Source organism: Polypterus senegalus, chromosome 4 (genome assembly GCF_016835505.1).
Source record: "Polypterus senegalus isolate Bchr_013 chromosome 4, ASM1683550v1, whole genome shotgun sequence".
In the NCBI taxonomy this organism is placed as follows: Eukaryota; Metazoa; Chordata; class Cladistia; order Polypteriformes; family Polypteridae; genus Polypterus; species Polypterus senegalus.
Window position 1 is genome coordinate 246,109,057 of NC_053157.1, and position 27,188 is coordinate 246,136,244.

A 27,188-nucleotide genomic window follows, 5' to 3' on the forward strand; every position below is an offset into this window, starting at 1 on the left:
GAAATCTGATGGCACTAATTGAAGTAACCAATGAACTTGCACTGCGTTTAGATTTTGTGGAGATTTGGGAGTCTTTAACTGCAGGGGAAATGTAATCTTTCTTTTTGTAATTCTTGAATTGGTTAGCAGAAAAGTTGGGTTGTTGATTGAGGCTTTTATTTTGGCATACTTCCCAAACCCAATCCAATGTATTTCCTAAAAATGTACGAAAAGTTTCCATTTTAGCATTAAAGTCCTTTTGTAACATTTTCTGTGTATCTTCATTGCTCTGGAAAGATAAGAGTTTGTTGCTTAACCTTTTATATTCCATTCTCAGATTGAAGAACTGATTCTCGATAATTATTTTTACATTTTTCCAGTTAAATTAATTTTTTGTATATCCTTTATGTGCTTCATAAGACAATATAATTGTTTGTATTTGTAATCCATTTCTGACTGAAGTTTAGTTGTCACTGAATTGAACGGCCTTCCGTCATCATGGAGATGGTCCTTTGTGATGTCATAATCGTTGTGACTTTCACTCACACCACGCAGCTGTTTCCTCTGGATGCTGGAATCAGGTGCTATGGTGATCCTACAAGGTATACTACTTAAGATCCTTTATAATTTATACAGTCTTGCGAGGAGCACTAGCAATTCTCAAATATGTCCAACTCCGATCAAAGACAAAGATTAAAATACAATATAATACAGTTTATTTTTGTATAGCCCAAAATCACACAGGAAGTGCCTCAATGGGCTTTAACAGGCCCTGCCTTTTGACAGCCCCCCAGCCTTGACTCTCTGAGAAGACAAGGAAAAACTCCCAATAAAAACCTTGTAGGGAAAAATGGAAGAAACCTCGGGAAAGGCAGTTCAAAGAGAGACCCCTTTCCAGGTAGGTTGGGCGTGCAGTGGGTGTCAAAAGTAGGGGGGTAAAAGTACCTGTCGAGTTTTTTCAAGTTGTCATTGCTGTCCAATTTCAGGCATGGGACACGCAGGTTATTTTCTTTAGGCAGGATTCAATCCTAGGCCGGTTTTAACTTTAGTGTAGCCGCCGAGTAAGGCGTTGTCAAGCATGGGTAAAACGCATGTTGAAAGAAATATCACAGTTCAAAAGTTCATTTTAAAATGAAAGTTAAACACAAATAATCCACATAAGAATAAAAGAAAAAATAGTTACACACATAGAATAAAAGACAAAAATAAGAAAAAATTTATCTTCTATAAACTTCTATAAGCTTTTCTTGAGAAACTTTAGTTATTTCTATACTTAAAGGTTCTTAATTTCTTCTTCTATAAACTTTAAGCATACGGTACAGCACTTAAATAAAAAGTTTTCTTTACATGTTACTTCACATATTCAAAGAGCCTGTAGGTCATCAAGCATGGTCACGTGCGCAAGCATGATCACAAGCACGAGCACGGTTAAAAACCATATGCCTCTACACCTTACACATGGCAAGGCTGTCACTATCTGAACTATAATGTTTACTCAAAGCCATTAGAAATAGCAAGAATATACCAATACAATTCTACTTATGGGGGTTATAGTAACCTCCCATAGATTATGCATTGTCATTTAGTAAAATATTCAGGAACCTTATAGAACTAGGAAAATGGCTCTTACACACCCTGTATGTGGTCCAACCCAGATGGATCTGTTAAGAAAACTGCAGTAGGACTAGTTGTACCAGTAAGCTGATCACACTGTCATTCATCTTCCACCCATAACCTACAGCCATGCTCTTTACCCTTTGAATGTTTTGGTTAGACTTCCTCCCTTCATCTCTCTGGACACAAGGGACAAATGATTTTGTCCGAATAGCTCATGTTGAACCCCTGGTCATTTTCCCAAAGTCATCCTTCCATTCACATTGTGCACAATATCCTCTCTCACCTGAGGTCAAGGCTAGTATTACATTGATCATGCTGACTTAGTTAAGCTGGGTGCTATTATTCCGATCCAATACTCTCCTGTGAACTCTCCTGTTCTTCCAGTTAGATAATCAGATGATTCGTGGCAGTTTATTCAGGACCTCCAAGAAGTCAATGCTGCTCTACACCCTAGGACTCCTATAGTCCCGAATCTTTCCACTTTTCTCTCTACAGTCCCGTCCACTGCTATGTGGTTTTCTGTTATTTGTCTCACAAATGCTTTCTTTTCTATTCCTGTTTACCCTGAATCCCAGTTCTGGTTTGCATTCTCTATTAAAGAAAAGCACTGGACCTGAACTGTGATGCCACAATGATATACAGAGGCTCCATGTGCGTGTGTATGTGCTTTAATTGTAGGGTGCAAGAGTACATCAGCTTATTCAACAGACCTGATTAAGTCTCACAAATCATGTGATAATACGACTTGTGTAACATGTGAAGGAGCTGAAAGAGGCGAGAACCTGCTTGGTGTTAACTGTCCGTCTGTCTGTCTGGTGTCCTGTTTGTTATGTCAGTTTTTAAGAAGTTTTCATATTTCTTCAATCTATTTTTTAATCAATAAATCATATCATTCAAGGGCTTCAACTACCTTTTTGGGAGTCTAACAGTTGGGGGATTTGAGAAATTACTGACATGGACAAAGAAAAAAAACACAAATTTATGAGGATTAACATCAATCAGTTGATTCTCCTCACCCACACTATTCACATAGCTCTGAAAAGCAAGACACAAGAGCTTACTATGAGATGGACAATTTGAGTAATAAAGCAGAAGAGCATGGCGACATGCAAATCTGTTTATGGTCATTTATGTGTTGTGGTTTATTTTTATTTTATTCCATCTGTCACTGTGCACTGAGCTCTGAGTCTGTCAAACGTGAACTGCAGTGTAAAATAAATAAACTGATGTGAATTACACTTTAACAGACCCCCTGTGACAGCTCATCTCTTCTGTCACTTTGTGGTCTTCACTCTCTGAGCTCCTGTCTCACATTAACTGTTCATCCTCAGTGTCTCCTTAGATGTTCTCTCTGTGAGCTCTCAGCTTTCTCTTTAAATCTCCTCCTCCTCCTCATCACTAACCACAGACAAACGTTCACTTTCATTTCTCCAAAAGTCACTTCCTCGTTTTTCTGACTGATTCTCTTTGCCTGCCTCTCTTCAGACTGACGATGGCTGAAGCCCAGCTGTGTGGATTACAGGACGAGTTCACCTGCTTTTTGTGTCAGGGCTTCCTGACTGACCCTGTCACCATCCCCTGTGGACATAATTTCTGTCTAAAATGCTTAACTAACTACTGGGATCAGAGTCAAGAGTGCAGCTGTCCTCAGTGCAGAGAGAACTTCACCACAAGGCCTGCTCTGCGAAGAAACACTCTGCTGAATGAAGTCATCAAGAAATTAAAGGACAAAGCAATTACACCACCTCCTCCTCCATCTAAGAATTATGCTGGCCCTGGAGATGTGGAGTGTGACTTCAGTACTGGGGAGAAGTTCAGAGCGGTGAAGTCCTGTCTAACCTGCCCATCCTCCTACTGTCAGACTCACCTGCAGCCTCTCTATGAAGGAGACGCCTTGAAGCACCACATGTTGGTTGATCCTGATAGAAATCTGAAGGAGAAACTCTGTGAGAAACATCAGAAAAGTCTAGAAATATTTTGTAAAACTGATGATTTGTGCATCTGCATGATATGTGTGGTGACTGGACATAAAAATCATGAAATGGTCGAGCTGGAGTCAGAAAGAGAAGACAAACAGGTGAGTTTAATATACAGTAAATAAACTAAATACTGTAACAGGAGTTAAGGGATTTGAAAATGTAGTTTAGCAGAAGAATCTATTCATCCATCTTATAAACCAGATTTTTCAACTACAGGCAAGAAACAGCCCAGGATTGGACACTCATTGAGCAGTCAAGTGAGCCAAGTGGTCTCTCTTGCTCAGTTTCTTTCTGCTCTAAAACAGCAGGGGGCAAACTACAGGCTGCAGACCAGAACTGCCCCCTGGCAAGGGTACAAGTGGCCTGTGAGGTACTCCTAGAAATATCTGACATTCTGACCCTCATGAAGTTTTTTTACCAAGATGGCTGCTGTAAGCATAGTAAGTCACCATGGAGTGTCAGCATAAACAGAATTCAGTTGACGGTCTGAGCACACTAATAGACTCAGTCTGTAGTGACACCACACACACGCCAAGTGGGTTTAACTGGCTGTTTGCTTTGTCTTGTTGGTCCATTTTTAAAGAATTTCAGTGTGAGTTTGGCTGATCTCAGGAATGAGTCACACTTCAGTCTGTATTGTACTGCAGAGTTAAGTCAAAGTTTTGTACAATAAATTAAACTCCAGGAACTCCTGGCTGTAACTCAGTAGTAAAATAAACAGGGGGATGAATTCTGGGAAATGACATCAGCATAACTGTGTGAAGGAGAAGGCATTAGCTGGTGTGAGGGTCTCTTTATAAATTCAGTAAGTAAACAAAACTAGACTTGTATCAGTTAAAAACAGAATCACACACACACGAGCTGTAAGGGAATGCAGGCAACCTGTGAGGAGAACCAAACTGCCATCACAGTGCTGGATCTAGAAACTTAAGTCACAAAGAACTGATCCATGTAACCCTCTAAAAGACCAGAACTGAGACAAAAACATTTCAATGCAGTTCTGAGTGATGTCCCCTAGAAAATGCTTTGGAAAAAAATTAGGGAAATAGAAAAAAATCATGTTCCTATTTCTGTAAGCAAGAGAAAAAGAACAAACGAAGGAAATGCAGATTCATGTTTTGTGTTGTTTGTGGATGTCATTTGTCTGAATGTACTTGAATATGCACACCTTTTGCTGTCCTTATATCATGAACTAGCAAAATACCCGTGCTTCGCAGCGGAGAAGTAGTGTGTTAAAGAAGCAATGAAAAAGAAAAGGAAACATTTTGAAAATAACGTAACCTGATTGTCAATGTAATTGTTTTGTCACTGTTGTGAGTGATGAGTGTTGTTGTCATATATATATATTTACACACACACACATATATATATACATATCTATATATATATATACATACACACATACATATACATATACACATACATACACACATACATACATACATACACACATATATACATATATATATATATACACACACAGCTATTTCGTATCAGTGCAATACGCTGTTTGTTAAAACGGATGACACCCGCTCTTACGTGCAAGTCTGTGTGGATATTATGAACTATCGTATTTGTTCAAGTTCTATTTAAATTTTAAATAGAAGGAATTTTTATTTAGTCGACAGAAATATCTTTGGTAGGAATGGTAAAAACAGACAGGAATATTATTCCTGAATAAATCAACTCAAACCTTAAACAACTTATAATATTTTGCTCTCCATAAAAATATATCCTGTCTAAATTATACAAGTTAGAAATAAAGTAAACGTTAAAAGAACAAACATTCAAATTTCTTTACTCTTATGTAATTTTATATATAAAAATAAACTTAGATTTTAAATATCCCAAAAGATTTTGCTCTCCATAAAAATATATCCTGTCAAAATTATACAAATTCAAATATGAACATGCTGCATAACAAAACCTGGAAATATAAATAAAATGTGTTCCTTTCAGCAATAACAAATCAAATCATTCAGTTGTCTTTGCTCATATGTCATTTTAGAGCTGGACGCCTGGCATCTTTTTTGGCAACAGGTTCGTTTCTGTTTGGTGTGAGGTTCTGTGTTGTGGAGATTCTCAGGATGGATTGCAGGTGCTCATCAGTGAGGCGACTCCTGTGTGCTGTTTTGTTAGTCTTTATCACTGAGAAGAGCTTCTCACACAGATATGTGCTACCAAACATGCACAAGGTTCGAGCCGCATGTAGACGGACTTTTTTTGTTCTTCAAAGTCACCAAAGCGCCGTGCAAACTCAGTGCGCTCAGTTTATCAGCAAAGTGCGATTTGGGAACACCGTAGTGACGACTTGGTTTAACATTACTTGGCAACAGGGAAAGTGGGGCAAGTGGTTGTGTCTCCCATAAAAGCAGCTTCACTTGAAATCACTTTGTGATTGTGCACGGTTAAAACGTCCGCTGAAGTGTCAGATTCTTATTTAATTCTTCTGCTTTCTGTATCTTCTGCATTGCATTCAGGTTACCCTGATGTTTTGTCTCATAGTGCCGCCTTAGATTAAATTCTGTAATTACAGCCACATTAGCTCCACAAATGAGACACACGGGTTCAGTAAACATATACTCAGCCTCCCATCGGTTTTAAAGGCTCTATTTTCAGAATCAACTTTTCTCTTCAGCATCGTGTGAGCTAGCTTCGCAATAACTTGCAGCATCATAAGGTAGACTTGATTAACGCGTAAGTGTTGGCAAGGCAGCTGAAGCGCTGCATTATGGGATCTGTAGTTTATTGTGTTACCAGCGCTTCATATACCCGGCTTTAATAACAATAATACAGTATATAAAATGATCTCGGGCGGATATAATTACACGCGGCCGGATGTGGCCCGCGCCCTTGAGTTTGACACATATGGACTAAATAGAACTTGAAAAGATATATTTTTTCAAATGTGATCGCAATTCAGATAGAGTTGACGCGCACTACAGCCTGCATGCCTCAATAAGTCATCCTCCCTGCTCTTACTTTTTACCGTTCATCTAATGAATACACTGAGTATGGCTTTACCAAAACAATCATTGATTGCGAATAAAGTATCCATTATTCGAGTATGTAGATCGGGTTATATATATATACATATATATATACCCGCGTCGCAGCGAGAAGTAGTGTGTTAAAAAGCTAGAAAAGAAAAGGGAACATTTTAAAAATAACGTAACATGACTGTCAATATACAGTATTTGTTTTGTGAGTGTTACTGAGTGTTGCTGTCATCAAGGATTTGATTATCATTATTTCTTTCAATCAGGTTCGTATTTGTAGGATGTGTTGTGTTCAAGTTACATTCCGTGTTTGTCAATCGTTGTAAAGATGACAGGTTTCATTCATCGATTCGTTTCTTACTGCATCAATAAACAGCTCGTCTTCTTCTTTATCTGAGACCTGACACACTGCATGCACGGGTTTTTTACACTGTCTTCCTTTAGCGGGACATTGACTTTTTCCAACGTGTGCTTTGTTTCCGCAGTAGCTGGATTTATGAATATGCTTGTATCATGACGCTTCATATTTTTGCTGCCTTTTCAATTGTGTAATTCGGTTTTGTTCAGCTCTTTGGAACTGTTGCTTTTATCTGTGCACTGCGCCAGTTCACGTGAGCCACTCGGTGTACATGCATCGAAGGTTCCCAGCTGTGCTGGTGCCATCTCGTGCTATGTCCATGGCTGTATTTAATGTTACCTTAGTCCTGGCACTTAAAACTTTCTCTCGCAGTTTCGCTGAGTTTGTGTCAAACACCACCCTGACCATCTCATCTTCCTCTCCATAAGCACAGTCCTTCACCCGTGAATATTTACCCGTGGCAGTTTGCTATTGGATTGCCGCTGACGGACGGCCTTATATGGGCAGGCACTAAATTACAAACGCCAGCGGCAGCCTGTCTATGAACTTAATTTAAAGTGTAGGTTTACATCGTGCTTTGTTTCCGAAGTAGCAGAACTCATGAATATGGTTGTATATGTCACTCGCTCGCTTCTTATTGTTTCGCTGCCTTTTCAATTATATAATGCATGTTTTCTTCAGCGCTTTTTGAGGTCTTCCTGGTTTTCTATGTACTGCGTGATTACGTGGGAGGCGTGATGATGTCACACGAAACTCCGCCCCCACGGCGTTGAAGCTCATCTCCATTACAGTAAATGGAGAAAAACTGCTTCCAGTTATGACCATTACGCGTAGAATTTCGATATAAAACCTGCCTAACTTTTGTAAGGAAGCTGTAAGGAATGAACCTGCCAAATTTCAGCCTTCCACCCACACGGGAAGTTGGAGAATTAGTGATGAGTCAGTGAGTGAGTGAGTGAGTGAGTGAGTGAGTGAGTGAGGGCTTTGCCTTTTATTAGTATAGATATGTTGTATTTTCTTACTGCAATTCTTGACCCAGGTGTTTCCTTTGTGGAGTTTACATGTTCGCCTTGTGTCCATATAGGTTTCCTTCTGGTGCTATCTCTTCCTCCCATAAACCCATAAAGGTTATGCATGTTAGGTGGACTGGAGTGTTGGTAATTTAGCTCTTCTTTGTGTGTGTGTGTGTGTGTGTGTGATGGATGGATGGTTTGGCTAATAAAAAAGTGGGTTAACAAAATAGAAAGTTGGACGGATGGTTTATCATAGCCAGCGTGTTTGGGCCAGTTGTTGATAAATCGTCTGTCACCACGTCAGGGCCTCAGACAGAGAAAGTGAAAGATGATTTGTGAGGACTTTTAACAATTTAGGAACTTCAGCCACAAACTGAGAAGATCACTTCATAGTTTTGCATTCCAAGCTGGGAAGTTAAAGAGAGACCACCGACTTTGGATTTACTGTTATTATTATTATTTTATCACACAGTAGCTTCTGAATTTCCAGACATTTTGATATTTTTGGAAATATTAAATAAAAAGATTTTTAAGTGACACAATTCTATTTAAAGATGCACTGTAAAATACAAAGTAAAAAAAAAAAATTCTTATACAAGGATTTTGTTAAACATATGTTACTAAAATAAAATTGTGGGGTGCCCATAAAAAATGTATTTAACTTAATTAAAATTAATAGATTCCTTAAATGATTAATAAAAATCAATGGAAATTCTGGAATTATAATAATTATGCTACAGACTTTAATCAAGTTTTATATGTGTCATTTTCTTTCCTTTGTTAAGCTGGTTGGAAATTTCACTTTAATAAATCTATGAATTTGAATTGAATTAAATTAAATGCAACAATTCAGACATCGTGATTAAAGAGCACACGACAGACTTTCATTTAAGTTTATTTACAGACATTTCAGTCACACAACACTTATTGTACACAGTCCCATATTTCAGGGCACCATAATGTTGGGAACACTTTGCATCACAGGTGTTTGTGATTCCTCAGGTGGGCTTCATGGCTTCATAAGACCCCTCGGCTTTCTTCTGCCCTTTGGGGTCTGTAGCTGCCTTAGTTCAACACAATGACAGGAACTGTGACAGTGACAGTCACAGAAGCCATTATGAGGCTGGCTTGTCTGACTCCTGTTCTACAATCAGGCTGCGGTCCTACAAAGAGCTGATGGTCAGATGTTGTTGTTTCTCATTTTTCTTCCTTAGTTTCTGTTTTGTTTTGATGTATTTGCACAAATCTGTTTCCTCATATGTGGTAGTTCTGTATTTAGTGATTGGTCTCATCTATTCTTACATTTTGCCTTGTAGTTTGTACTGTTGTGTTGTATTTCTGAGGAAGCCATGATGGATTGGTCATCTAGCTTTGTGAAGAGGATTACTTGTGTTTGAAACTCACTGCATGCCCAGCCTACCTACAGGGGGTCTCTCTGAATTGCCCTCCGAAGATTTCTTCCATTTTCTTTCCCTGCAAGGTTTATTTGGGAGTTTTTTCTTGTCTTCTTAGGGCATCTGGAGTAGGGGGCTCTCAAAAACAGGGCCTGTTCAAGCCCACTGAGACACTCCTTGGGTGATTTTTGAATATACAAGAAAAATAAAATTGTTCTTTCCAGTGTGAGGTGCACAGAATGAAGAGTAAAGCAGACAGGCCTGTTCCTTGTGCTGCTCCAGTGTTGCTCACACAGTCCTTGAGTCTCCCAAACTGCACTCTGCCTGACAGATAGTCCATCATCAGGGGCCTCATGTATAAACGGTGCGTACGCACAGAAATGTTGCGTAAGAACTTTTCCACATTCAAATCGTGATGTATAAAACCTACACTTGGTGTAAAGCCACGCACTTTTCCACAGTACCTCATGCCTTGTCGTACGCAAGTTCTCTGCTCGGTTTTGCAGACTGGCGGCACCCAGCGTTAAAGCAATGGTACTGTTCCTGTGTGATTACTCTTTTATTTTCCTGGCACGGCTTTATAAATACACTGAAATTAACAACAAATTGTTTATTAGTGTAATGCATCTGATTATAATTAACTTGTAACAATATAATGGTCTAGGGAATAGCCATAGTATTCAAAATACCATAACTGTTTTAGCGTTGTTACTCGAACTGCACCTTCTTCTTCTTCTTTCAGCTGCTCCCATTAGGAGTTGCCACAGCAGATAATCTTTTTCCATATTTCTCTCACTGCACCACTCGGAGTATTTATATCACTGTATCTGAGTGTGAATCACAGCAGCAGCTGATCGGAAAGAGAATTATCGGTATACAGCTTCATGGACACGCTATCTCAGGCACTGCAAAACGTTTTAAAGTCTTTCCTGTACAGACCTTGCGGTTCACAAACAGTTTCATCCCAAGAACTATAAATGCACTCAATTGCACCTTGTAGAACTGTTTGTATTTATAAGTACAATCACCCCACTGTAAACTTGCACAACAGTTATAATATTACATAACGTGAGCCACTTAATAAAGCGCATATTTACATATGATGCTGATATTTTTAGGATGAAATGCAGTAAAATATGTTTATTATATTATACAGGTAAAACTTTAACTTCATTTAAATAATCTATATTCTTCACTGGGAGTGTCGTTAAGGATAGAATAATTAAACATGTACTACGAAGATATTTCAATGTTCTTTAAACGTTTTGAAGAATCGGTGCTAAGCTTACAGATGACTTAACGTCTATTACAGAGCTGATTGTGTGGCGATCGGTTACTTGGGGAAAGAAAAGCACTGACTGCAGGGCGGCCACACCAATATATATTGAATATAAAACAAAAACAGAAAATAACGACACAGCTAAAAACGCAGCTGCAAATTTCGACAAAAGTTAAACGCTTGTGTCAGGAGCACGAGGCGGCTATGCAGTGTCTGCAACGGACGTGGCCATCCACCGTGCATAAGATACCATATTGACATTGGCGGGCGAAGAAGCCACCGATTCTTTCTCTGCCCTGGGTCGCCACAAGCCTAGAGCCACCCATGAGTACTGCTGCAATAAATTATTTCATCGAAGGTCGCGCACAATCACTGTGCCGTGAAACACATGTTTAATAACGTGCTTTAACTCCTATCATCATGAAAATGATATCATGTATACAGCTCAGTATTTTAGTTATTCTGTAATAGCTGTAATATCACAAATGTAATGGACTCTGTGTCCAGTTGGAGGAAGAGAGCCGGTTTAAGAAGCAAGTAGTAATTCACACACACAGAGCACATAGAAGATCACATACAAAACAAAGCATTTAACGTGCTACTTTAATTACGATGTGATTTGAGAAACTGGTTAATTAAATGATTTTAAGATGAAGTTTATGATGTTCTACTTTAATGACAAAATAAACTACGTGATTAAAGTGGAAATGTCGAGATTGAAGTTGACATTTCGTGCTTTTTCCTCACCGTGTGCCTTTTTTCTCTGTACCCTAATAAGCTTTCATATGACACTCAGACAGTGGGCTACAACTCGGCTTTTCCCGGCGAGTTTGATATGTGACTTCTTTTTTATTTCCGGCACTGTGCGATTTTGTGAACGTGAGCTTTCAAGTTTCTACAACACGCTATGTCACTCGATCAACTTCATTTTGTTGATTATACCACAGTTTATTTGAACAAATAGTATGTTTTTCCTTTGCCTCCACTTGGTATTCGCTGAAATTCTTATGTTTTCCCCCGTGCTTTTCCCATTGTCTTTTCACAGAACGCTGAGCTTAAGGGCGATTTATATTGATTTGCATATTCAAAGAGGCGTAATTCTGGGAGGAGTTGGGGCGTTACATAATGCGCGTGCGAGCGTTAGTTTTCACGCTGATCGGGATTTATGTAGTGGAAGAACACAGAAGTTGGAGTACGCACAGATTCCTGCATCTGGATTTTCCTGTGCGTAAGCACATTTCAGCTTTTGTGCTTACGCCATGTTGTAGTGCGAGTTCTACGCACGGCGATATACATGAGGCCCCAGGACACCACAGGCTCACCCACCTGCAGATCTCTGAGCTGACCCCTTAACAGGGATGGCTGGATGGTCTTGAAGGCTCTGGAGAAACCAAAAAACATAAACATAATAAACATTTTATGTTAAAAAATGAATCCATCATGTAAACAAAACACTTGAGGTAAGTAACATATAAAAAATTTAATTTCTGAGTTTTAGAATTCCATTAAGTTGCTTTCTTCTCGAATTCAACAGAATCATTTGTGTATTTCAGTATCTTACTTGACTCCAGAAAATGAAAATGGCATACAACGTCCTCACATGTCTGAATCAGGATATCAAATGGCCTTGTAGATCCTATAATTACTGACATTACGTGTTTAAGTCCTCCTGGCCTTTCACCAGTTTCTTTAATTTACACTCCAGTTTGTTTTTTATTTTTTTTGTGTTGTGTGAACTTTACATTTCCCAGTTTGTTGATGTGATGTCTTCTGAACGTCAAGAACTAACTCACACACCAGTGTGCCTTCAAACTGTCTTCTATATTTGACGTACAGTTCAAGCCCAAACTCAATCTTCTGTCAATTAAATTAAACCTTTCTTTTAACCTTTTTTGTCATTCTTGTTTGTTAAATCAAATCTAATTTGTGTCATGAAATGTTAAACCAATGTGTTGTGAAAATATCAGGAGTCAGAAAGAGAAGAAGAAATTACAAAGTGAACGTGAATTCTGGTCTGACCAAGAGTGTCCTCTTGTGTGTCCAAACAGAAACAGACACTGAGTCACATCAAGAGGAGACTTAAGGAGAGAGAGAAGACACTGAAGGAGACGAGGAGGGCGATGGACGAGATGAAGGTGAGTGGAATAGGAAGACAACACTTCATATCAAAGAGAGGAGAAACAAATGAGAACTTGAAGAGCAGCAGAGCTTCACTGGTGATGAGTAGGGACACGAGAAGGGAGAGTTAGAGAAGACGTTGTGTGGTGTCATTTCACTGTTGACAGAATCCCAGGTGTTACTCAGTAGAGACTCAGACAGCATCACTCTAAAGTCCTCTGATATTCCATCCATAGCTTAAAGGGGACTTAACTCTACTGACAGAAACTCACACTGAAGGGCGACGCTGATGTTCTGAATTAGATCAGCGGGCACAACGTCCATTAATGTTCTAAGTTTTTTTTTTTTTAATTCAAGAAAATAGCATTGCATGCTATCAAGTTGAAATTATTTATTAAATTACTTTCAAAGTCAAATTAAAAATAATAATAAAAAATGAGAAAGCTAGAAACAAAAACCTGGAAAAAAATATAAAACAAAAAAAAAACCAACCAAATAAGGACCAAACAAATTTTGGAAAATAAATAAATAAATAAATAAATAAAAAGGCAGAATATTATTTTCCCCTGCTATGAATGTTTATTTAAACTTTTATTAATTAGATCATGCCATATTTTAAAAGGTTTTGAACAGATCTTGTAAATGAGAGCTTTTTTTCCAATTTCAAATAGTTCAGAACATCAGTGATCAGTGGCCTGTATGATGCACATTGTGACAAATGCTTATTTTTCTTAGTAGAAACAGGTATTAATGCTTTGTGAAAAGTTTGAGGTAGAATTTTATTGTCTGTAGCTTCTGTAAACATTGCTAATAATAGAGGAGCTAACTGAGTTGAAAACTTCTTTATAAAATTCCACTTTGTTGCCATCAAGGCCTGTTGTCTTTGGAGTGAGTTTACAGCATCCAGTAGTTCTGAAAGTGCCTGAGGTTTGTCCAGTTCCTCTGCACTGAGTGTCCAGCTATTGTATTTGCATTACATCAAAGAAATCCTCAGATTATGTCTCATTTTCTTTAAACTGAGTAGAATATAAAAACTTATAGCACTTACTAAATACATGAGTTATATTTTTATGCTTTATGACTTATCTCCATTTGCTCTCATAATGTATTATTGCGTTGCAGACTTTCTGCTTGTGAATTATTGAGCTATGATCTTATTAACATTCTCTCCATGTTCACTGTAATGATGCAAGTTAAAGATGAGCTATTCAGATTCTTACAGAGGTTACATTCTGATTGTAGAGCCTGTCATTTTCAATAAAAAATCCTCCTTTGGAGATCTTGTGTATTCTTGATTTATTCTAGAGATCATAATGGTCTTTTCTTATTCATTTTGCTATTTCCTAGTTTTATTATATTCCACAACTTAAGCATCTCCACTGTTTGACACCATGAAGACTTTATATAAAGTACACCTCCAAATGTTTTACTTAAGCTTTAATAATTTACAACAAAGGATAGTACGTTTTTCAGTGGTGGCATCTGCTTAATCTCAGATCCACTGTCCTCCTTTAACCTTCCAAGTGGAGTTTCCCAATTCTTCCAGTATCTCAGTGAGTTTCTTCCAGTTATTCCAGATCTTTCCCCACATCCTCACATTTCAGTTTGGTTAATTGGCAGAACCCCCAAATTGGCTCATTGTGATTGCTAGTGTGGGTCTGACCCTGGAATGAGCAGGCAAATTGTCCAAGGTAGCACACTCTCTGATGCCCAGTTCTGACAGGATTCACTTATGAGAAAGTTCTCATCTAGCAGAGTCAGAACTCTTCACACACATTTCTGTGCCCAGACAGACCAAACTCATACAATCTAATTTATTTAGCACATACTTACATTAAACAGACTTTCACCATCTAGTGCACTAAAGTACTAAACACAGCAGGTTCAGACCACTGGGGTGTATCTTTAGTTCAAGAAAAGTAGGTGAGTACAATGTGTCACTCAGCACTGTTTAGTCCAATCCAGACACAGAGGTGACAGTTGAAGAAGTACAAGTGAAAGAGAGCCAACCTCACAGTCTGATCTTCACTTTGATTTATGGCTGCATTCTGATCTGATTTTGTTGTTTTCTCTTAGAATTCCTGCTTATTAGTGATGCATGAAATCCCCTCTCTACACCCATGCTGACATTATATTTTGTATTTGATCATATCTATAAGCTGCCTATGTTAAGCTCCATGTGGTCTGTGTGTGGCTCATCTGCCATTCACTGCCAGGAGTTTCCCATCAGCCCTATAAATACCAAAGGTATCTCACAGTTTCATTGTGAATGAGCTCTCTGAGATGTCAAGATCTTGTGCTTTTTGGCTGTGCCTTATGCTTTTGTGATTTTCTGGATTTCTCAACCTGTTGCTTTGTATTAAAACTGAAAAAATTAATATCTATCTATCTATCTACTGTATCTATCTATCTATCTATCTACCTATCTATCTATCTATCTATCTATCTATCTACAATCTATCTACAACATCTATTTATATATCACATTTTCATACAAACAGTATCAAAGTCTATCTATCTAATCTATCTATCTATCTATCTAATTTCCTCAGTCTTATGTAGAATAGTGTGTGGCATAGGCTGAACCTCTGATCACTACATCACTACTGCTCATCAGCTTTGTATCTAAGTCTTTAAATTGTCCTGCAGAGCTGCTGATCTTTTCCAACCTCTTATAATTGCTCAAATACAACTGTACACATTTGATAATGACAACTGGATCCTTCCTTCCCTGCTCTGAACAGGAGTCTGTCCACCCAACCAGGGTGGTTTTCCACATGTTTACCAAAAGACAAAACACCATATGAGACTCTCTGTATCTGGAGTAAAGCTTCATTTAAATTCCCTAATAAATAAATCCCATATTATCATTTCATCCTCATTCTAGGGGCTGGTTAGGAGGTGACCTTTAGGGCTTTTCATCCCTGCCTTCTATCACAGACTTCTCCGAGTCACTGTCCAGTTATGCAACTATTACACACAAGTCACTTGTCACTCAATTATCATCTAACACACAAGTTTACTCCTCTATACAAATACATTTTATTCTTCTTCCTCTTCTTTGTTCTCGATGTGTTTTGTCCTACTCAACTCCTAGAAAAAGAGATGCCCTTTTTAAAGGCAGACTATTATTATAAACTCCAAGGTCAAATGAAGTCTTCACAAGACAGTAGAGATTTTCCCAGCAGTTCCTACAAATGGATCCCAAGATCCTTCACAAGGATGCCATTTATGACTGTGTATCACATAAAGTCTTGCAGTATCCTTAATAGGAGCATCAGCAGAGTAATGATGTTGCCTGACATAATGGGGGAGGGGGGGCATATTGTCTGGGAGGTGGTCTGCAACTGATCTTTCTTCTGCAAATAAAGTACCACCAGTTACTCCAGCCAATTCAATCTGCCCTTCATGACATCAAAATATCAACAAATGTGTCTTGTGATTGGTCATTCTTATCAGGTGATTCAATTCTAACTCTTTATCCTGTTTATTCAGATGTCTGTGAAAAGAAACGTGGAAGAAAATAAGAAGAGCTTCACTGCTCTGATACGGTGCATTGAAGAAGCTGACAGGAAACTGACTGAGAGGATCAGAGAACAAGAAAAGAGAGAAATGGAGAAGGCTGAAGGAGTCATGGAGCAACTGGAGAAGGAGATTGAGGAGCTGAAGAGGAGAGAAGCTGAGCTGAAGGAGCTTTCAGAGACCAAGGACCATCTCCACTTCTTGCAGGTGAGAGTGGCACTTCACACGGAGCCTGATCAGACTGGGGTATGTGGGACCAGAGAAGATTTAGAGAGAAATTTAAAAGATCTGAGGACTTTGTGCAACATGACAAGAACAAGCCATTCAGCTCAGCACACATCATCTTTTCATTTTTCCTTAACATTTCAAATATTTAGTTTACAAATATCTCAAAGTTGATAACTTCATGTACATGACAGACAGAGGAATTTACAGCTGTATTTGTGATAAAGTGAATTCTTATGAAATGTAAAAGGTGACATCTAATATAGGATGGTACAAACTCTTTTCCAAGGCCACCTTCTGATGTTTCCATCCTTAAACTGATGAGATTCAGTTCCTTCAGCATTTCTTCACAGCTCAGACCCCACAGTCCAGTCTTGTCTCTCATCTTTCTCGTGTGTTTTTATCTCACACTGCACATAATAGTCCTGTGTTTAGAACAGGTTAGGGAGATTTTCTTCTTGATTTACACTCTACACATGGTGGGTGTTACATAACTCAGCGTCTACTTAGTCTTCTCTACTTTGTTTGGTTGATGATGGTGATGAAGACACAAAGGCTTCCAGGATTTACTCACAAGTCACACTTCTGAGCTGCAGACTTTCAATTGTATAATCATATTGAAGAGCTTTCTCCCTACATGTGTTAGTCTTTACATTTAATTTAATTTAATTAAGTTTGTCTCTGTCCCTGTTTTGTGTGTCAAGTAAATTCTTGACCCACCTGCCCCCTCAATCCCTTTATCTTGACTCACCTCTCATGGAGGCCTGTGTGAAAAGCTCATTGATAGTTAAGGTTGATAATCTCTGATGCTCCACTACACTACACCAAATATTCTCTCTTTAACAACCAACAAGTCAATGACAGGCGTTCTCACCATCTAAACCCAAGCTGACTTCCCACCACACTGATCCTTATTTCAGAAGAGCCCCCTCTTATCAGAATTACTTACTTTTTAATGTCTCCTTTTTGAAATCTTGTCCCCTCTTCTCTCCTGATGCAGACTTTCTCATCTCGCTGTGTCCTTCCTTCTGATGGAGACTCGCTGAGCTTCACTGTCATGACTGATTTCTCATCTGAGAACCTGAGAAAGGAACTGTCAGGTCTGACAAAGAGTCTGGAGAGGATCAGCCAGGGGGACATCATGACAAGGTCCCCATCAGGTACAGCGTCTGGTGACATTGTGTTTGTTATTGAAGTCCATTAGGAGAACCAGAGTGACAATAACAGGACACTGAAGAAGGCCTGCTTGTTAACATTTATCTGACATTGTTTGCTGTTAAATATTTTTTACTATATAGTTCATTTCACAATGATTAGCTGAGTGATTTCAGACTCTCTAAATAATCCGCTGTGTTTAATCAGATGTTTTGGAATTTTGAAAGTTGAATTGTTATACTCCTTATACTTTTTCCATATACTTTTATGAAAAGTCCTTCTTTCACTTAACTTTGGGATTCATTTTATTTCCTTTTCTTTTCTCAACTTAAGATCAATGAACAGAAATGTGTTTTAAATGGCTAAGCTGGCACGGAGCACAAATGAATTATTTTTTTGAGAACAGTGAAGACGTTAATGGAATCAAATTGAGCTCAGCGTCAGTGCTTTATAATACAGGAACATCTCAATCTGCTCCTGCTGTCTTCGGTGTCCATTACATTCTGCTGGATGGAGTCCACGTTAAAAGTTCACGTTCATCCATTTTCAGCTGTGCTCCCCCTGGGCTCTCGTGTTTTATACACTTGCTGTTGCTTAGTCAGAAGTCATGTCTCCCATTGACATTTAAAAGGATTTTATGGACCGAAAGCATTTTATTTGATATATTGTGATGGAGAAGAGAAGTAAATTGGATGCCTGAGTAAGAACTCTTACAACTTGAGCACCACCTGAACATTTCAGTGATTGCAGCCTCAGAGTAAGACACACTTTATAAATTATGAATTACATATGTTTACACATAAAGACAGCAATGTGTTTAAATACAAACTAGATAGATAGATAGATAGATAGATAGATAGATAGATAGATAGATAGATAGATAGATAGATACTTTATTAATCCCAAGGGGAAATTCACTAAGGTCAAGCAGCCAGGGGCACATGGTCCATCCTGGCCGTCCACCACATTAGACATTTACTGTATGTGTGTATTGTGAAAATAAGCAGAGACAGTGGGCATGAAGAGTTGGGGTGCCACCCTGAAATACCCCATTTAATGATGAAGATGAAGTAAAAAGCACAAAGACAGAACACAATGATGATGTGTACTGCAATCAAAGGCTGTCAAATTAAAGTCACTTGTGAGTCGGAGCTCCGTCTTCCTCAGTCGCAGATCTGTAATGAACACCCACTTCTGGTGACATTTTATAGTGGTGTCACTGAAGAGGCGGAGCTTAATTAGCCAGCTGTGGAAGTGACATCACTCGTCTTGTGGCCTGTGAACTCACTGAAGTGAAGATATTAGCAGGAGCAGCACCCTCTCGACTCAGGGTGAGATTTCTTAACTAGATGGATCCCTGAGGATGTCCCCAACTGTACCTGCTTGTCAATATTTATAAAATACAGTATATTTATGACATTATATGTCAGGACAAAAACCAAGCCATGTGGTTCAAGGGACCCTCTATAGACCTCTGTGATCAAGCTGTGGTGAGGCGTAGAGCAGAGAAAACAGATAAAGCCATTTGTAAAGCTTTAAGTGGTCTCAGCAGCATTGCGACCTCAAGAATTGTGAAAAAGAAGAAGTTTGAAAACACCAGGACACTTTCTAGAGATGTTCAGACTGAGAAACTGAGAAGGAAGGGCCTTGGCCAGGGAAATGCACTCCACAAATCAGGTGTTTACGGTAGAGTGGTCAGGTCTGATATCCCATGTAGTAAGAAAGCGGCCCCAGCCTACACTCTGGACATCTGATAGTTTATGAGCCAAACAGGATCAGCGAAGAGACGAGACACAGACTAAAATTGAAGGGTGAAAGGTACAAGTTTATTTACAAGAATGCTGAGCAACAAAAATATACTCGAGTCAGGTGGGCTTTGATGTATTGTCCTTCAGCACTGGCACTTCCTTAGAAATAAATATAAAAAAGAGGAAAATATGGTGTATTTACATAAACAGTGCACTCCTACAAAAACTACACATACTCTGCAACAATGAAGGTGGTCTTCCTTTATCTTTGGCTCAAGAAGTTCATCCAACAGGAAAAAAAATAAAGAGAAAATAAAATGCACAACAAAAAAACAAAACAAGTATGTGTGTAAAAAGAATAAAAACAATTACAGCAATCCCAAAACCAAAAACTATCCCAGCACCAAATAAGTATATATACCTCCACTAAAAATTATCACCAACAGATATATAACTATATGTACAAAACAGTATCTACAAAGCCACCAACATCTCAACTGCTCCTCCAATAGGTCAGCAGTTCTTAATCCTAACTCACCTTTAGGTGCACTGATGACCCCTGATGGCAGGTAACTCCTTAAATATCACCGGCAAGATCATCCAGCCAATCTGCCAAACCATCTATTTCACTCACCTATCCAAATAGACGCTGACACTTTCACGCCACACTCCACGACATGCCCCGGATAACTTTGTATTTCAACTCGAACCCCTGCCGGTCACGCATGTGTAAACCCCCCATGGACTCTCAATGGTGATGCTGAGCTCAAGCACACCAGCTGCCGACTCACAAGAAAGTAAACTCAGTTATTTACAATATGGGATCCCCATCCCTGACTCTTTTTCTTTCAGGAGCTCCACACCTTAAACCACCTGAGCTGGACACACTGCATGGACACCAGCGTGTAAAACTGAACACGAGCGGAGGGGCCCATATTGATGATTATATGGCTACACGTGTGCCAGGACTCACCGCGCCTCACAGCACTCACCTGCTACGCGTCCCCACGTTCCTGTGGCAGCGCCTTCAACACACAAACGGTAAGCGCTCTTCCTTTACAATGGCATACATTTAACCTTATAAATAACGCTGATCGGTTTAAAGCTTCTTCATCTTAAATGTTGTAATGCGTGGGTCGGACATTACCACACCAGACAGAAGATACTCTTGAGGAAAAGACAAATAACAGCCTGAGAGCATCAAGGGAAACAGTCAATGATCTGATGAGACAAACATTGAACTCTTTAGATCGAAGACCAAGCAGGATGTCTGGAGAGGACCAGGCGCTGCTCACCACCTGCCTAATGCCATCTCTACAGTGAAGATGGTGGTGACAGCATCAGGCTATGGGGACAGAGTGACAGGTCAGAACTGAGGAGAGGAGAAGTGCAGTCAAATACAGCGAGGACCTGAATTAAGTGTCTGAATACTTCTAGGAAGGAGACGTTTCAGTTTTGATTTGTAATAAATTTGCAGACCTTTCTGAAGACCTGCGCTCACTTTGTCATTATGGGTTACTGAGTGTAGACTGATGAGCACAAAAGGCACATTAATCCATTTAAAATTAAATCAACATCACAGTAAAGTGTGCAGAAAGTGAGGGGGTCTCAATACTCTCTGACTCCCTGTATATTTATTATTAATATGAATATTCAGATCGACATTTGACCTAATTTGCCAGCCCTTGTATACTTTTTGAATGTTTTTTTTTAACTCCTCTGCATTTGTAATACTTGTTTAAGAACTAAACTAAGATCCCACAATGTCATCTTCACAGTTTCCATTCTTCTTCTCTTTTCTTTTTATTTTCAGCTCATGAAGCTCCAGTTTTCACCCTCCAGCCTCCTGAACCTCAGAGCAGAGACGACTTTTTAAAATGTGAGTTTATGCTTTGACTGAATGGATCATCACAATAAAAATCATTGAAGTTTTAATAGACAAGGACAGGCTTAGGATATGAAAGTCTGAGTGTTGTGTGACTGAGGGTCTGTGAGTGATGGGGGTCCTGTGACTGGTGCATTATGGGATAGAGAGACTCAGGCAGTGAATCACTAAAGCCATCTGTTGAACCCGAGTCTTGATGTGTCCAAAAATGTTAAAAAATGAAAAGAAAAAAATAAAATAAAATCCACGTCATGAAGTGCACTTACTTTTCTCACGACTCTATATACAGACACAGTGTTGGTTTCAAAATGAAGCACAATTGTATGTATAATAAGTTAAAGCTGACAAAAGTCTTCGTCATCCTCCATTCTTTACTCCACAGAGCAGACACTTTGTTTGAGTTCTCGAATTTTAAACATTAAAACAAATGAAAATGGCAGAGAAAATTATTGGGGGTCCTTAGAAGTTCAAAGACCTCACTGGACTGTCGTGACATCTCAAGCTGACTGATTCCTGTAATGAGTGTCACCGGAGTCTTCAGTCACCCAGTCAAGTCCTCACTCTGCTGTGTTCTGTCATTGTGTGCCTCACACTGAACGAGGACAAGAGAAGAGGAGGAGATGAAGAAGGTCACAGCCAAGGGTGGTCAAGGTGAAGACTAGAAAAGAGGGGTCTCATCTTGTGTCTTGGTGACCTTCAACACCCTGTTGCTCAAGACCCCCGAGTCAGTGGAAATGGCCATTGACTTTCACAAACAGCAGTCACAACCTCTAACACTAGAAATGAATGATTCAGCAGTCAATATGGTGGACTCCTTCAAAGTTCTGAGCACAACAATCACAAACACTCTCAGCTGGGACATGAACACCACCACATCACTAAGAAGGCACAGCGGCGATTTGACTTCTTATGCCAGATAAAGAAATTAAATATTTCACAGCCAATCCTCTTTCAGTTTCACAAAGCCGTAATTGAAAGTGTAATCACATTCTCCATTGCTGTCTAGTTTGGCTCACCAACGTCACACTCCATAAATGAATGACAGCGTGTGGTGAGGTCTGCTGTGCTCTTCATCTGTGCAGACCTGTAGACATCTCGTGTCACTAACCGTGTCATAAGGACCACCACAGACTCATCTCAGCAGCTCATCACTTCTTCACACAAACTCCCAAACGCTTCAGTCAATTCAAACTCAAACTAACAGACACCTCCAGAGTTTCTTAGCCAGAGCGACAGCCTCTCCCAGCAGTGACTTAGGCGTCTTCTGTGTGTATTCATGTGTTCTGTCAGAGACTGTGTGTGTGTGTACAGTGTGAGGACATGAGTGTGTGTGTGTGAGCACAGGAATACACACTACACACGCACACTCTAACCAGCACATCACTATCACCATAATTCTAAGATGGTGCCGACGGGTGTGGCTGGCCGTCTGCTTGTCTCGCTAATCTTTGTTTTAACTATGTTTTATTGTATTAGTTTATCTCAACGGTCACTGTCCTACGATTGTGATTCTTTACTTAACATATTTTCTTGCTTGCTTTCCTCTCAATTTTCATCTCCTGATGGGATATTATGTGAACCTCCACCTTTGTTTTATACATCCCCTGACTACTTCACCTGGACGCCAGTGTTCACCTGTATCAGTGAGTTGAATGCTTCTTGGAGATGCAAACGCACCCACCGCTGTTTTGGAAGAAGAGCCAGTATTGCTGTTAAACAATGCCGACTCAAGTCCCAGAGCTTGGTTTCCCGATGCCTGCGAGTTGTCTATGACCCATCTTCTCAAGCATTATCAATGCTTCTATTAGTGAGGGAGCTGTGCCCTCATTTTTTAAACATGCTGCGGTGCATCCCTGTTAAAAAAAAAAAAAAGGCAGAATTAAATCCTCAAATTTTAGCCGATTTTGGCTCGATCTCCCAACTGCCATTTCTGGCTAAAATATTAGAAAGAATTATTTATAATCAATTAGTTGATAACCTTAACTCCAATAATTTATTTGAGATCTACCAGTCTGGCTTTAGGTGTTATCATGGTGTTGAGATGGCCCACCTTAAAGTATTCAATGACATCTCTATTATTACTGACTCAGGTGATGCGGTAGCCCTTCTCCTCCTTGACCTGTCCACTGCCTTTGACACTACTGACCATGAGATATTGCTGTTGCTGCTTGAACATCTTGTTGGGCTTAAAGGGTCTGCTCTTAACTGGTTCAGGCCATATGTAACTGGTAGACACTTTTCAGTGACTTTAAATTCCTCTTTTTCGTCTACTGCTCCTCTTAAATGTGGTGTTTCTCAGGGATCCATTTTGGGTCCTATCTTATTCTCTATATACCTTCACCCTATTGGAGCAATTTTAGCAAATGTAACATTTCTTTTCACTGCTATCCTGATGATACTCAGGTTTATATTCCCGTCTGCAACTCTGCAATGAATCAACTGCACAACTGTCTTTCTGAACTAAGATTCTGGATGGCTAATAATTTTCTTGATCTAAATCAAAATAAAATGGAGGTGCTTATAGCGGGTCCATCAGCAAAAGCCCAAATTGATCTTGGACTTCTTGGCTGTTTCTCTGTCTTTTGAAAACATCAGGTCCGCAATCTTGGTGTTATCTTTGACAGTAACCTCTCTTTTGAGAAACAAGTTAATTCTGTAGTTAAGAGTTGATTTTTCCAGCTTCGTCTATTAGGTAAAATCAAGCCTTTTTTTATCTTCTAGGTATCTTGAGAAAGCTACTCATGCTTTAATTTTTTCCTGCCTTGATTACTGCAACTCGCTGTACTCTGGGATTAGCAAATCTCTGATATGCAGGTTACAGTTGGTCCAGAATGGTGCCTCTCGCTTTCTGGTTGGGGCAAGGAAGTATGACTCTGTTTCTCCTATTTTAACTTCTTTACACTGGCTGCCTGTCAGTTTTTGAATTGATTTTAAAATCTTGTTGCTAGATTTTAAATCTTTATATGGGCTTGCTTCTGCCTATTTACCTGAGTGCTTAGATCTTCTGTTCAGTTGTCTCTTGTTGTCCCTTGTACCAAATGTAAAACTAAGGGGGACAGCTGTGGCACCTCATCGGTGGAGCTCTTTACCTCGTCATGTAAAGCAGTCGTCTACAATTCAAAACAAAATTAAAGACTCATTTCTATTCACTTGCTTTCCGGGACCTTCAGTAATACTAATTGTTTCCTTATTGTGATTATGTAACTTTACTTCTATTTATTATTTATATTTTTATGTTCATATATTTTATTTCTATTTATGTTATTTATGTTAATTGTATGTTTTCTTCGATTCTACTATTGTAAAGCACTTTTGCCACAGCATTCCTATGTTGTTTTAAACATGCTATATAAATAAACTAGCAGAATACCCGCGCTTCGCAGCGGAGAAGTAGTGTGTTAAAGAAGGTACGAAAAAGAAAAGGAAAAATTTTGAAAATAACGTAACCTGATTGTCAATGTAATTGTTTTGTCACTGTTGTGAGTGATGAGTGTTGTTGTCATATATATATATATATTTACACACACACACACACATAAACATATATATATATATACATATCTATACATATACACATATATACATACATATATATATATATATATATACATACACACACACATATATATAAACATATATATACATATACATACATATCTACATATATACACACACACAGCTATTTCGTATCAGTGCAATACGCTGTTTGTTAAAACGGTTGACTCCCGCTCTTACGTGCAATAACAAATCAAATCATTCAGTTGTCTTTGCTCATATGTCATTTTAGAGCTGGACGCCTGGCATCTTTTTTTGGCCACAGGTTCGTTTCTGTTTGGTGAGAGGTTCTGTGTTGTGGAGATTCTCAGGATGGATTGCAGGTGCTCATCAGTGAGGCGACTCCTGTGTTCTGTTTTGTTAGTCTTTATCACTGAGAAGAGCTTCTCACACAGATATGTGCTACCAAACATGCACAAGGTTCGAGCCGCATGTAGACGGACTTTTTTTGTTCTTCAAAGTCACCAAAGCGCCGTGCAAACTCAGTGCGCAATAACTCTAGCTTCGCAATAACTTGCAGCATCATAAGGTAGACTTGATTAACGCGGTAAGTGTTCGGCAAGGCAGCTGAAGCGCTGCATTATGGGATCTGTAGTTTATTGTGTTACCAGCGCTTCATATACCCGGGCCATTAATAACAATAATACAGTATATAAAATGATCTCGCGGGCGGATATAATTACACGCCGGGCCGGATGTGGCCCGCGGCCCTTGAGTTTGACACATATGGACTAAATAGAACTTGAAAAGATATATTTTTTCAAATGTGATCGCGCAATTCAGATAGAGTTGACGCCAGCACTACAGCCTGCATGCCTCAATAAGTCATCCTCCCTCGCTCTTACTTTTTTACCGTTCATCTAATGAATACACTGAGTATGGCTTTACCAAAACAATCATTGATGGTGAATAAAGTATCCATTATTCGAGTATGTAGATCGGGATATATATACCCAGCGTATCGCAGCGAGAAGTAGTGTGTTAAAAAGCTAGAAAAGAAAAGGGAACATTTTAAAAATAACGTAACATGACTGTCAATATACAGTATTTGTTTTGTGAGTGTTACTGAGTGTTGCTGTCATCAAGGATTTGATTATCATTATTTCTTTCAATCAGGTTCGTATTTGTAGGATGTGTTGTGTTCAAGTTGCATTCCGTGTTTGTCAATCGTTGTAAAGATGACAGGTTTTATTCATCGATTCGTTTCTTACTGCATCAATAAACAGCTCGTCTTCTTCTTTATCTGAGACCTGACACACTGCATGCACGGGTTTTTTTTACACTGTCTTCCTTTAGCGGGACATTGACTTTTTCCACCGTGTGCTTTGTTTCCACAGTAGTTGGATTTATGAATATGCTTATCAGACGCTTCATATTTTTTGCTGCCTTTTCAATTGTGTAATTCGGTTTTTGTTCAGCGCTCTTTGGAACTGTTGCTTTTTATCTGTGCACTGCGTCAGTTCACGTGAGCCACTCGGTGTACATGCATCGAAGGTTCCCAGCTGTGCTGGTGCCATCTCGTGCTATGTCCATAGCTGTATTTAATGTTACCTTAGTCCTGGCACTTAAAACTTTCTCTCGCAGTTTCGCTGAGTTTGTGTCAAACACCACCCTGACCATCTCATCTTCCTCTCCATAAGCACAGTCCTTCACCCGTGAATATTTACCCGTGGCAGTTTGCTATTGGATTGCCGCTGACGGACGGCCTTATATGGGCAGGCACTAAATTACAAACGCCAGGGACAGCCTGTCTATGAACTTAATTTAAAGTGTAGGTTTACATCGTGCTTTGTTTCCAAAGTAGCAGAACTCATGAATATGGTTGTATATGTCACTCGCTCGCTTCTTATTGTTTCGTTGCCTTCTCAATTATATAATGCATGTTTTCTTCAGCGCTTTTTTGAGGTCTTCCTGGTTTTCTATGTACTGCGTGATTACGTGGGAGGCGTGATGATGTCACATGAAACTCCGCCCCGGCGTTGAAGCTCATCTCCATTACAGTAAATGGAGAAAAACTGCTTCCAGTTATGACCATTACGCATAGAATTTCGATATAAAACCTGCCCAACTTTTGTAAGGAAGCTGTAAGGAATGAACCTGCCAAATTTCAGCCTTCCACCCACACGGGAAGTTGGAGAATTAGTGATGAGTGAGTGAGTGAGTGAGTGAGTGAGTGAGTGAGGGCTTTGCCTTTTATTAGTATAGATTGACATTGATATTGACATCTCCTTTATAATTGGATTATTCTACAACTTGGTTTGAAGTTTGTCTTTTTAACTTCAGCTCTTTCTGTTATTTGTCTGTGATGTTGTGTTCCGTTATAAGGAGCTCCAAATCTACCAAGTCAGATTCCTGCACATGA

The 27,188-nt window shown here is 39.2% G+C and overlaps 1 protein-coding gene across 1 annotated transcript; it reads left to right on the forward strand.

Annotated features, from left to right (window-relative positions):
* The first annotated feature begins 3,060 nt into the window (after nt 1-3,060).
* LOC120528997 (E3 ubiquitin/ISG15 ligase TRIM25-like) lies at nt 3,061-27,188 on the forward strand. The gene is made up of 7 exons (XM_039753060.1): nt 3,061-3,673; nt 12,667-12,753; nt 16,232-16,465; nt 17,484-17,643; nt 20,239-20,427; nt 21,200-21,233; nt 27,152-27,188. Exons 1-7 carry the CDS (start codon nt 3,089-3,091, stop codon nt 27,186-27,188), a joined length of 1,326 nt encoding a protein of 441 aa, XP_039608994.1. The 5' UTR covers nt 3,061-3,088.